At 40.7% G+C, this 14123-nt stretch overlaps 1 protein-coding gene across 2 annotated transcripts in view; it reads right to left on the bottom strand.

The window, feature by feature from the left end:
* Positions 1-14123, bottom strand: part of MIB1 (mindbomb E3 ubiquitin protein ligase 1) — a 331151-nt gene that overhangs the window by 89616 nt on the left and 227412 nt on the right. For both annotated transcript variants that reach the window (XM_029591112.1, XM_029591111.1), the window contains exon 14: positions 5224-5310. In XM_029591112.1, coding sequence (XP_029446972.1) covers positions 5224-5310 — 87 coding nt within the window. The remainder of the gene's footprint in view (positions 1-5223; positions 5311-14123) is intronic.

Raw genomic sequence — 14123 nt, 5'->3', positions numbered from 1 at the left:
TTCATTAAGGTGTACTGTGCTGCTCATACGTCTCACTCTACATTTAAAACTGGCCCCTAAACCCTAAACTACCACCAACGCCTCACCTCGCGCTATTAGCTGGCCCTTCTATAGTCATATAAATAGTTGAATAATGTGAAGGCCTCCCCAGAGGCTGTCCCTCTTTCTCTCTCGCCTCCACTCTGTTCCCTCTCCTTTCTCACTTTCCCCCCCAAACCCAGAAATGACTGAAATGCAATTCACAAAATTTATCGCGAATTGCATTATGGCCGTTTCGGGCATATCGCACAGCTTAACGCCAGGTAAAAAGGTGTAGTTATTTTCAGCGTTAAAACCGTGCGATAGCATGCGTTATGCTATCACACAATGCGATATTACCCCTCATTTTAATGAATCCCGCCCAAACCCCACCCTCCCTAAATCCACCTCTTCCAAATATTTGCATTCACGCCATGCAATAGTACAATTATTGCATGCATTATGATGTTTTGATGAATGACCCTATAGGGAGGCAACAATAAAGAAAACTTTTTTTCTTGCGATGTTCATGTTAACATAAAAATTTGCTATACTGGTTCAGATCAAGGGTCCATCAAACCCAGCATCCTATTTCCAATCCAGGATACAAGTATCCAAACATTAAATAGATCCCATGCTACAAATGTCAGTAATAAACAGTGAAATCAACTTTACTAAGTTTATGGACTTCTCCTCCAGGAACTTATCCAAACCTTTTTTTAAACCCAGCTAGGCTGTTTTAGCCACATTTTCTGACAACAAATTCCAGAGCTTAATTGTATGTTGAGAGAAAAATAATTTTCTCCTATTTATTTATTTATTTAAAAGTTCTTATATACCGCACAAAGGATAAATATATATCCGTCTAGGCGGTTTACAAAATGGTCAGGCACATACATAATTTTTTAATGTTTTAATTATTCTTTTTAGATGATAAAGGGTAATTTGGTTGCATGTTATTTGTGAATAAGTTTATGATTTAATGTTTCTTAAGGGTGTACATTCTTATTTCCAAGTATGTAGCCCGTACAACCTAAAGTACTTTAGGTTGTACGGGCTACAAAAATAAATAAAACAAAAAATCCCGACTAGAATAATTATTTTTAATTCATAAAGACAGAGAAAGTCTGAAAAATGAATGGGAGCTTAAAACAGGTGCAGCAGTGGTCTGACAGGTACTTGTAGCCTAGATTAGCCACTGCTGGAAACAGGATGCTGGGCTTGATGGATCCTTGGTCTGACCCAGTATGGCAATTTCTTATGTTCAAATTAAAACTGAAAAGCAGCAGGGCACCAAACAGGAAATCACCAAGCATCTGCAAAAGCTAAGAAAGCTCTAGAAGAATCTCCAGGCTTCACAAAGTCCCTTGACCCATCAGATTTGGCTCACTTTAGGTTTTCTTCAGAAAACAGGTATAAATGTAACTGAAAAACTATCCCTGTTAAACTGGCATTAATTCTGGATTAAACAAATATTTGAGGATGTGTTCTTTCTTTGACCACTAGGGGGAGACAAAACCATAAAATCACTGCTACAAGGAATTCTAACAGATACAAACTACAGATTACACATTGGTATCAAATACAGTTATAAATCTGTAACAAAACATATAAAAGTACTTTCTTGTTTCTAACTTTTCAAAGAATTATTCCGTGACCATGTTGTCTTTTTCTTGTTTTCTTAAAAGTACTGGAAATATTTTTGACTCTCGCATGTGGACTACATTTAGTATCTCTAAAACTGGCCCTTGGACCAAGGTTTGATCTTCTGTTTATTACTATTTCAAAACACATTTTAATATAGCGAGTCATTTTACATTTAAATCTAAAGGATCAATATGCAATTTAATTTGACACTTCTGAGGTTGGCTGGGGTTGAGGATGTTTTGGAGATAGACTGTCTCTCAGTTACTGTACAATATCAGATAATAGAAAGACTAGGGGGCACTCCATGAAGTTAGTGTGTGGCACATTTAAAACTAATCGGAGAAAGTTCTTTTTCACTCAAAGCACAATTAAACTCTGGAATTTGTTGCAAGAGGATGTGGTTAGTGCAGTTAGTATAGCTGTGTTTAAAAAAGGATTGGATAAGTTCTTGAAGGAGAAGTCCATTACCTGCTATTAATTGAACTGACTTAGAAAATAGCGACTGCTATTACTAGCAATGGTAACATGGCATAGACTTAGTTTTTGAGTACTTGCCAGGTTCTTATGGCCTGGATTGGCCACTGTTGGAAACAGGATGCTGGGCTTGATGGACCTTTGGTCTGACCCAATATGGCATGTTCTTATGTCCTTAATAGCGATACCTAGTAACCAGACTCATTATACAAAAACACCCCATTCCACAGGTTGCTGCAGTCTTTGGACCCTGGCTGACAAGGATCAGAGACCTCAGTTTCTTGCAACAGGTCAAAGGTAGATTCTGCAGCCAGAGTTATGAAATTCTGCAGCAAAGTTTGTAAATCTATGGCAATTATGTGGCACATTTGCATAAATTTGCCTTATTTTAGATTACTGTAAATTATTTTGCTTTATAAGTGTGCAGGGAATTTCTCCAGCGAGGCCGGGAGAAGCCCCGGCGGCAGCTTCCAGCCCCATAGAAGTGCAGGGGCAAGTCGGTGAGGAAAATGACGCCACGAGAGGAGAAGTTACAGCTGTGACTGCTACTATTCCCGCAATAGAGATACCATCTTTGGTAAGACCGCATGTGTTTTCTTTTGAGACTTTGTGGGAAGCCATAAATGAGATGAGAACAAATGTTTTACAACAACTTGTGCCGGTAACAGAACAGATAAAAGGGCATGAAAAGAAACTGGAAGTGCTTGAAAAGGCAAATGTGGAGTGGGACCAACAAACTGCAACTATTCGAACTGAGATAAAAACAATTCAACAAACACAATCAATGTTGATGAGAGACAATAAGATTATTGTTTCAAAGATAGAAAATTTGGAAAATTATGCAAAGAGCCGGAATTTAAGATACATAAACTTTCCTCAATTACCTATGAGATCACCTAAGGAAGTTTTAAATAAATATATGATGGAAATACTGAAAATTCCAGAGGACCAAGTACCATCGGTTATAAAGATATTTTATTTGCTAAAAAAAGATGCAGTAACTCCAGAAGGAGAAGTTGAAAACATGGCACCTATTATCGATCAACCTTTGAATATAACTGCACTCCTAGAAACATCAGATACGGAGATGGCTGTTCCTGCAACCTTAATTGTGACTTTTTCCTCAGAGATAGACAGGGAAAAGATTCTGAAATTAAGTATTAAACATAGAAATGTAAGATTTTTGGGGCTTATGGTCAGAGCCTTCCCTGATCTTTCTCGTGAAACACAAAGGAGAAGAAAGGCTTTTCTACTCCTGAGACCGCAGGTTTTGTTAATTGGGGCAAGATATTTCCTAAAATACCCTTGCAAGTGCGTGGTAAAACACTCACAAAATACATATGTTTTCTTTGATCCACCCCAGTTAACCCAATTCCTAGTTGGAAAGTCCCTGGTAACAGCTGAAACACCTCATGAAGAGGCTCTAAGTCCTCCTTAAAATGTACTAGCACTGTATTATCTGGTAATATTTACTTAGTTAATTATAATTACCTTGAGTTTGGATGATCCTCCCCCTCCTTTTTGTGGATCTCAAGAGGAACCGTAAAAAGAATTTTTGTGGGATATGGTTTAGTTATGAAAAAATTGTATTTTGATACAGTTTGTATAATTGTACGGTTATCCTTTTTTCTGTACAAGATTTAAGTTCTTGAATTATTGTAAAAATTGCATAAATATAAAATAAAAAAAAAAAAAAAAATTTTCTGGCATGTGTCCCCAATTAATTAATTAAATTTTTTTTTTTTAGGGGAAAGGATCTTAAGGATGATGCTGGGAAGGGAGGAGGAGTATAGAGAAAAGGAGGAGATGTGAGGAATGAGGAGAGGGAGGGAAATCTCAGAAATGGAGAAGAATTCTCATGCAGAAGAGAAAGGAGGAGCAGGAGGAGATAGAGATAGGGATAGAGATAGGGATAATTATCTCTGCTTTAATTATCTCTGCTTTAATTGTCTCTTTGGAAACAGAGAATAAAGAAAGGATCTAGGATCAGGATAGGAAGGGATGATTCACTTTTAGCATCAATCCCTTCTCACACCCACCTCTAATCCCCTTGTTCCCTCCCCATACCTCACCAATCTGCTTATTCATACCCCACAACCCCTCTAATGCTATCTCACTTCCCACTGCTTTTCTGATCCCCATACTCTCTCTGCCCCTCAACCATAGCACCTACGATTCCCTTGGTCACTCTGCCTTCTCCATACCCTCAATTACTATCCCTCCTCTCCCTGCATTTTCTCTGATACCTTCATTCACTTTCTTGCCCCTCCCCTCTTTTCACCACATTCCCTCTGATACCATCATTTGCTCTTGCCCCCAGGATCCCCTTGTTTAGTCTCCTTTCCCTAATCCACTCATTAACTCTTTTGCCCCTGCCTATCCTCTCACTCTTGCCTATCTTCTCATTCATACTCTTTGTCCCCATCCCCACACTCACTCTCTCTCCCCCCTACCACAGTACATCACCTAGAATTATATCCTTCCCTATCCTCCTGAGGCCACTGTTGAGCTTTGAACCACTCAGAATTGATGTCCCACGCAGGTCAAAGCATGAGAGGATGAGCTGAGGCACATATTGTCGTGTTCCCCAATAAATTAGGATCAAGCTAGAGGGGAGGGGGGGCAAGAGAGAAAACCCTGGCTATCACTACTACTCTTCCTGACATCCCAACACCAGTCTCCTGCAGTGATTCCATAGGGAATGGGTAATTCCGAGCAAGGGCCAGATTTTGTTGCCCTTTCCACCATCACAGAGGTCCCGATAGTGGTGCTATATAATGGTTAGGGCTAGATGGAAAGAGGAGGTTAAAATGTAGGCTAGTTATGAACGTAGTTGTGAATGTGGGTAAAATCCCAGGATAAATTGTAAATGAAGGCTTATGTGCCCTAACTTTACCAGAGGCTGATTCCAAATGAAATGGAAGTCCAAATTAGTTAAAGGAAAAACTGCTGAGCAAAAAAAAAATTCTAAAAACTTTTTTTTTTTTTTTTTAAATAAAATGAATTTAAAAAATCCTACTCAGGAGGAAAAAATTACATACTTAAGTTATTTTTTTCTTTAATTATTGATAGGCAATCTCTTACCCTGACTATTTGTGTGTGCTGACGTTCAACTGCCAGGTGCAGTGCAGTTTGTTGGTTTACATTCTGGATGTCCAGGTTAGCATTGCCCTGCGAAGTATAAAATACATATCCATTGTTATAACACATAAGAAGAATTAAACAAGGAACAAATGAAAGTACTTATTAAAACTAAGAGGACTCCTTTTTATGACTGCAATTTTCTTCCTCTTCACTATAAATATCCAAGCATTCCCAGGGGCAGATGCACTAAGCATGTTTCCCAAAGACACAATATAGAGGAAATCCTTTAGTATACCTGGTCCCCTAGATCCTTAACCTCAAAGTCATATTTATTCACTAGCTCATGTCTTTTCATTCGTCGCTCAAGGCAAGCTACATTCACGTACTGTAGGTAATTTTCTGTCCCCAGAGAGCTCACTAATGGGATCATTTATCGAAATGCATTATCGCATGCGTTAGCGCCATAAAGCATGCGAAAAGTATAGTAGCGCATGGTGGAAATGCAAATTTTTGAAGTGGCAGGATCGGGGGAGGAGTTTGGATGAGTTTAAGTTAAATTAGGGGCCATATTGCACAGTGTGATAGCATAACGCATGCTATCGCACGGCTTTTATGCCAGAAATAACTACAGCTTTTTCTCTGGCATTAAGCTGTGCGATATGTCCGAAATGGCCATAACACAGTTTGCAATAAATTTTTGGAATTACATTTTGGCCATTTCTGGGCTTGGAGAGGGAGTGGAGGAGAGAGGGAGTGGAAGGAGAAAGGGAGAGCCTCTGGGAAGGCCTCACTGTCTGTACTTATTTATATCTCTATAGGAGGGCCACCTGATAGGTCGAGGTGAGGTGTTGGTGGTGGTTTAGGGGCCAGTTTCTCATGAAGAGTGAAACATACGAACAGCACAGTACACCTTGGTGAAGATTTGGCATCAGTCACTTTACCCTCCACTGCCTCAGGTACAAACTTAGATTGTAAGATCTCTGGGGATAGAGTACCTGAATGTAATCCACTTTGAAGTGCTGAAAAAAGTGTGAAAAGTGGAGTATAAAATCTAAATTTAAAAAAAAAAAACCAACAAAACCTGATTCTGAATCTTGTCTGGAATTCTCTGAATCAGAACTTGAAGAGCTGGTAACTGAAGAAAAATTCTTAGCCTCCAACTCAATGATGGGGGAGAAAGATGAGACTGAGGGTGATGAGACTAGTCCCAAGCAAGAGTAGAAAACACAGAATCAGTGCATGAGTGATGCCCCTGGCATCTTTCCTTAGTGTCCACCCTCTACCTCAACTCCAGTGCTAGAATCAGACCCCAAGGATGTACAGAAAAGATCGCAAAAGATATTCTTCTTTAAAGTGAGGGAGCACCTGTATTTAGCTCAGTACATTTACGCAGCAAGATATGAAGTCAAAGAAAGCAAGTGGGTCATGTCACAAACACTGGTATGCAGCATCATCTGCAGTCGCAGAACCCACTAGCATCAGGGGATGGTGGCAGTAGTAGCCTGGGGACCCCTTCTGCAATTCAAAGTAAGAGAGAGAAGAAAGGTGTTGAAAAATAGAATTTTCCCCAAACTGATCCCACAGGCCCTTCCAGCATTCAAGTGGCAGGCCAGCAATCTCCAGCCATGCATTCAAACCGGCAACCCACCATAGAGGAAATGGGGTGGTATTCTATAGTACTGTCTCGGGGCAAGAAGCAGGCAGCATCTAAAGGAGGAGCATCAGAGAAATGATTTCCCCCTGCAGGTAGTGGATGTGGGTGTTAAGCATCTTCTGCCTGTGTTAGCCCTCAATTACAAAGTCCCCTCTAGGACTACATTTAGAAGGATGGTCATCCCCACCCTGTAGCTGTAGTCACATGCAGGTGCAGATGGCTTAATGGAGAGGGAGTACTGTGCAATTCACCAGCGATATCTGAACCAGCATGAACGCTATGCATGCTTACCTCTCCCTGATGGCATACGGGTGGGCCCTGGCTGAAGCACAGGCTGGCAACAGCTCTAGTGGTGATGGAATATCAGGGTGCAGGTTGGCTTTACTGCATACTCAGTTCATGTATAGCCCTAATACTTTGCACAATGTTTTATCAGCCATACAAAAGATGCTGGAGGGTTGGCAGCTAGACCAGAGAGGCAGGAATATTCAGGCAGGTTTATCTGTGACAGACTGTGCTGCAAACTGGTAAAGGCAACAGAAGATGGAGGCCTTCAGGGTATCTGTTGCTTTGCACATTTGCTCCAATTATAATAAGTTAAGCCCTTTGGCTAGGGCCCAAGGGAATCTATTCCTGTTGGACCTGATAAAGAGGTACAGGAGAAATGCAAGAAGCGTGAAGGCAAGGCAATTTATCCATGAGAAGTAGGAAGAATTTGGGATGCCTCAAAAGCATCTGATTCAAGATGTTAGCAGCCGCTGGTATTTCACTTGTATGATGCAGTAGAGGTTAATCCTGAAGCCTTTAAGGAAACCATGGAGGATCTGAGTTCCAGATGTGCCACCCTGGGTAGTAAATATTCTGGAGGAAAAGTTAGAGGCCTTCCATGAGAAAGAGGGAATGGAAGTAGAAGTGTTGTAGTTTGTGGATTCTTTACAACAGCAGGTGCAAGAGCCTGAAACCTCTCACATAAAACACATACATGTTGCTTTATTATGTGATCCATGGGTGAAAGGGATTCTCATCTTCCAGTCCCCTATTTATCCATTCCACCCCACTCATGATTTTATACATTTCAATCATATTCCCTCTCAGTCATCTCTTTTCCAAGCTAAAGGACCCTAATCTGTTTAGCCTCTCTCCATATGGGAGTTTTTCCATCCCCTTTATCATTGTTATCGCCCTTCTCTGTACTTTATCTATGTCTGCTATGTCTTTCTTGAGATGGGACAACCAGAACTGCACACAATATTCAAGGTGTAGTCACACCACGGATCTATACAAAGATCTATACAAAGGCATTATGATATTTTCAGTTTTCTTCTCTATTCCTTTCCAAAAAATTCCTAACATTCTATTTGCCTTTTTGACAACCACCACACACTGAGCCAAAGATTTCAAGGTACTGTTCACAAGGACATTTCCAGGGTGGTGACTCAGCACAGAGCACAGCATTGTAAACTTGTACTTGGTATTATTTTTCCCTACTTGTCTACACTAAATTGCTTCTGCCATTTAGAAGTCCAGTCTCCTAATCTCACAAGGTCCTTCTGCAGTTCTTCACAATCTGCAGCCATTTTATGAACTCAAAACAATTTTGTGTCATCTGCAAATCTGGTCACCTCAATCAGCGTTCCTTTCTCCAGATTTATGAATATGCTAAGTAGCACAGTTCTCAATACAGATCCTTGAGGCTCTCTACTAATAATCTTTCTCCATTTGGAAAACTGACCATTTAGTCCTACCCTTTGTTTCCTATCTTTAACCTAGTTTCGATCCACAATAGGTCACTAATCTGATCCCATGACCTCCCAATTCCCTGAGTTGTCTCATGAGGGACTTCCATCAAATGACTTCTGAAAATACAAATACACTATATCAACCGGTTCACCTTTGTCCGCATGTTTATTTGCACCCTCAAAAAATCTAGTAAATTGGTAAAAAAAAAAAAAAAAAAAAGTTTCCTTTGCAAAACTCATGTTGATTCTCCCCCATTAAACCATGTCTATTTATGTGGTCAGTAATTTTGGAGACCTTTTTAAAAACTGGCATCACCATTGGCCACCCTCCAGTCTTCCGGTACTGTGGCTATTTTAAATGATAGGTTGCAAATAACTAGAAACAGATTGGCAATTTCATTTTTAAGTTTCTTCAGAACTCAGGTGAATATTATCCAGTTGCAATGATTTGTTATTCTTTAGTCTGTCAATCTGAGTTACTATATCCTCCAGTTTCAGTGATTCCATCTAGTTGCTCAATTACCACCATCAAAAAATGTTTCCAGAGTTGGTATGATCCAGACATTCTCCTCAATCAAGACAGAGGCAATTCATTTGGTTTAACTGCTATTCCCTTGTACTTCCCTAACTACCCCTTTTATCCTTCTGTCATCTAATGGCCCAACTGACTCCCCCTCATAGGCTTTTTACTTCAAATGTACTTAAAAACATTTTTGTTGCTTGTTTTTACCTCTATAGCAAGCTTCTTTTCAAATTCTCGCCTAGCCTGCTTAAGGTTTTTTTTTTTACATCTAACTTGCCAATGTTTATGCTCTTCCCTGTTTTCCTCATTTGGGTCTCCTTTCCATTTTTTGAATGATGCCCTTTCGGTTTTGTCTCTTTCACCTCACTATTAAACTATGCCGGCAGTCGTTCGGTTTTCTTTTGACTTTTTTTTAATGGACAGAATACATTTTGTCTGGCATCATGTCTGGTAATTTTAAACAGTCTCCATGCCTCAATGAAGTTTTTAACCTTGTGAATTGTGCCTTTCAAGTTTTTTTCCTAACAAATGTTCTCATTTTATCAATCTCCTATCTTATAGTTTAATTCCTACGCAGTCATTTTTCTTAGAATACCCCCTCCAATGATTATGTCAAATTTTATTTCATTATGATCACTGTTACCAAGAGGGTTCACTTGTACCAGGTCCTGCATTCCACAGAGAAATATATCTAATATAGTTCCCCCTCTCATCAGTTCCATACCCAACAGCTGCATGAATCAGTCATGGATGGCATATAGGAACTTTCGCTCTTTCATGTCCTGATGTGACATTTATCCAATCAATTTTCGGAAAACTGAAATCTCCTATTGTTGTTTACTAGCCAGTCTAATATCTGTTAGCATTTGGAATCTGTTTCCTCAACCTGGCCAGGTGGTCTGTAGATTATCCCCACTATTATAGTCTTCTGTTACCCTCTGGACTTTCTATCCATAAAAATACCAGAGTGCAGTTTGTTTCCCGCAAAACTTTTAACCTGTTTGACTCTATGCCATCCTTAACATAGTGCCACCCCTCTACCAATTTTATCTGCTCTATCATGTTGATATAATGTGTATCCTGGTATTATAATGTCCCATTGGCTATCCTCCTTCCACCAAGTCTCTCAGATGCTTCCTCTAGCACTATACATTTTAACTCTACAGTCTTTTTCAGACTTCGAGCATTCACATACAGACATTTTAAAGTAGTTTTATTTTTAATTCTATTTTTATATGTACCCACAACCTGCTTCATTTTTAACTACATGCTCTGAATTTAAATACATCTGGATTTTTTCAGCATTTACATACACCTTTCTATCAGGACCTTCTAGCTTATTTGATTTGCCAATATTCTTTGAAACCGTGCAATCCTGAACTGTCTGCTTTCCCCATGTTTTAGTTTAAAAACTACTCTATTCCTCTTTTTAAAAAAGTTTGTGCTAGCAAACTTGCTCCATTTTGGGTAAGGTGGAACCCATTCCATCAGAATACCCTCCCCCAGAATGTTTCCCAGTTCCTCACAAACCCTCTTCCCTGCACTATTTTCTTCTTCACGCATTAAGATTCGGGAGCTCAGCCTACCTGTGGGGTCAGGCATGTAGAACAAGAAGCATTTCTGACAATGCAACCCTGGAGTTGCTGCTTTTCAAGTTCCTACCTAACAGCCTAAATTTAGCCTCCAGACCCTCCCCTCCTGCACTTTCCTACTCTTTGGGAGTCTTGCAGTCAAGTCACTCTGCCTAGCTGCCGTATCCCTGATGTACCACACTGGGGGTGATGCTACCATTCTCCTGATGAACCACTTTGAAGGTCTTGCTGCCAATTGGTCTGGCTGCCATATCCAAATACAATTTGGGGATCTTGCTTCCACTAACTTGTTGCCATATTCCTTGGGGAGTTCTTGACACTGTGGGTGGCTGGCTGTTTTGCACTTTTCATGGTGTCTTGAAGTCTTCATGCTACTCTTAATACTGCTTTGTCCCTTTATCAGTGCCTGGGTTTTTATCTCTGTCACCTTTGTTGTTTTATTCCCCCTTCATGGAGCCTTAGGATGTTCATGCCACTCTTGGTGCAACTCTGCCCCCTTCTGTGTTATCTTTGTGGGTATATGCCAGTTATCAGTGCCCTATTTTGAAGCCTTGGTGTTCTTGACATTCCTGCTGCTGCTTTGCTCCTCTGATGGTGCCTTAGAGAACTACTGCCACTGCTGGTACCTTTTGCACATTTACAGTGCCTTAGACCAGTGGTTCTCAACCTTTTTTTGTCTGGGACACACCTGACAGATGGTTCTCACATGCGTGACACACTGAACATGTGACCATCACGGGGCTAAATGTAAACATGCACTCTGCATCCACAGGAATCCCCTCAACCCCCAGCAATGAGTGCAGAGCAGATCTAGGGCATTACCCTGTATAACTCGCCATACAAAAAAGATATTCTGGTTCTGATGACATCTCAGTAAAAGCACAACAAACACCCTTTACTACCAGGCACAATAGCCTTCCTTATGAAAAGACAGTAATTTACCGCTAATGCATATCCTATTGAGAAAACACAACAAAAATAAGATTGAAACAAATGCCTACATGCTAGTAAGATACCTCACCTCGGTCACACACCCAGAACTAACCTTCACCAAGTACAGAAAAACCACAAATTATAAATATGGAGACAGAAACTGGAATGGAAAACAAAAAAAACTACTCTGCATGCAGTGCGAACCTGGAGAAATGGAAAGAGAAAGCAGATTTGCTTACCTGTAACAGGTGTTCTCACAGGACAGCAGGATGGCAGTCCTCACATGTGGGTGACATCATCAGGATGGAGCCCAATCACGGAAACTTCTGTCAAAATTCCTAGAACTTTGACTGGCACCACTGAGCATGCCCAGCATGGTATCAACCCTGCATCCAGATGGGGCCCCCCTTCAGTCTCGTTTGTAGTAAAGTATGAGCGAAAAATAAAATAATAAATTGCAACGAACCCAACTCTGCGGGGTGGCGGGCGGGTTTCGTGAGGACTAACATCCTGCTGTCCAATCAGAACACTTGTTACAGGTAAGCAACTCTGCTTTCTCACAGGACAAGCAGGATGATAGTCCTCACATGTGGGTGATTAGCAAGCTACAGGATGCCCGAATATCAAATAGCCAAAATACCTAACGACGTGCAACAGGCACAACTGAGGTAATTTTGGTGAGTTGGGCAGCCTGATCATCTCTCTGGGTTGCTGGAAGGAGTTGGGTTATTATATGGGAAACAGGTTACGTAGGACCGATTGGCTGAAGCTGGAATCCTGTCTGCCAGCTTTGTCAAGACAATAATGAGCTGCAAAGGTATGGAGGGAGCTCCATGTAGCAGCTCTACAGATGTCAGCAAGAGGAACGGAGCGGAGGTGTGCCACGGATGTTGCCATTGCTCTTAAAGAGTGTGCTTTAACACGGTCCTGCAGAGGAAGACCTGCTTGATGATAGCAAAAAGAATTGCAATCTGCTAGCCAGATTGAAATGTTCTGTTTGCCTACTGGATTACCCAATTTGGTTTTACCAAAAGAGACAAATAGATGGGTGGACGATCTGTGGGCTGCAGTACGATCTAAGTAAAAAGCAAGAGCGTATTTGCAGTCCAAGGAGTGGAGAGCTCGCTCATCCGGATGTGAGTGAGGTCTGGGAAAAAAGGTTGGAAGAGTTATACATTGATTTAAATGAAACTCAAATTACTTTTGGTAGGAATTTAAAAGAACTTTCTCCGATTAGTTTTAAATGTGCCACATGCTAACTTCATGGAGTGCCCCCTAGTCTTTCTATTATCCGAAAGAGTAAATAACCGATTCACATCTACCCGTTCTAGACCTCTCATGATTTTAAACACCTCTATCATATCCCCCCTCAGCCTTCTCTTCTCCAAGCTGAAAAGTCCTAACCTCCTTAGTCTTTCCTCATAGGGGAGCTGTTCCATTCCCCTTATCATTTTGGTAGCCCTTCTCTGTACCTTCTCCATCGCAATTATATCTTTTTTGAGATGCGGCGACCAGAATTGTACACAGTATTCAAGGTGCGGTCTCACCATGGAGCGATACAGAGGCATTATGACATTTTCTGTTTTATTCACCATTCCCTTTCTAATAATTCCCAACATTCTGTTTGCTTTTTTGACTGCCGCAGCACACTGAATCGATGATTTCAATGGTTTATCCACCTTGACGCCTAGATCTCTTTCTTGGGTTGTAGCACTTAATATGGAACCTAACATTGTGTAACTATAGCATGGGTTATTTTTCCCTATATGCATCACCTTGCACTTATCCACATTAAATTTCATCTGCCGATGCCCAATTTTCCAGTCTTACAAGGTCTTCCTGCAATTTATCACAATCTGCTTGCGATTTAACTACTCTGAACAATTTTGTATCATCTGCAAATCTGATCTCACTCGTCGTATTTCTTTCCAGATCATTTATAAATATATTGAAAAGTAAGGGTCCCAATACAGATCCCTGAGGCACTCCACTGCCCACTCCCTTCCACTGAGAAAATTGTCCATTTAATCCTACTCTCTGTTTCCTGTCTTTTAGCCAGTTTGCAATCCACGAAAGGACATTGCCACCTATCCCATGACTTTTTACTTTTCCTAGAAGCCTCTCATGAGGAACTTTGTCAAACGCCTTTTGAAAATCCAAGTACACTACATCTACCAGTAGGAACTGGAGGACGTAGGGGAGGTTTAAGGTATAGTAAAGCTCTCATGAAGCGAGCTACGAGTGGTTATGCTGATATCACGGTTTTGCTGATACCTTTGTGATAAGCCGCAATAGCACTAATGTGTACACGAATAGAGGAAGTCTGTAGTCCAGATTCCGAAAGATGCCATAGGAAGACTAGGAATTTGACTATGGAACAGGGAAAAGGGTCTATTTGCTTTGTATCGCACCACAAGGAAAATCTTTTCCATTTTGCACGATACAATCTTCTGGTAGAA

Source organism: Rhinatrema bivittatum, chromosome 2 (genome assembly GCF_901001135.1).
Source record: "Rhinatrema bivittatum chromosome 2, aRhiBiv1.1, whole genome shotgun sequence".
Lineage (NCBI taxonomy): Eukaryota > Metazoa > Chordata > Amphibia > Gymnophiona > Rhinatrematidae > Rhinatrema > Rhinatrema bivittatum.
Note: the sequence above shows the minus strand (reverse complement) of the source record. Positions and strands in the feature narration are given on the sequence as shown.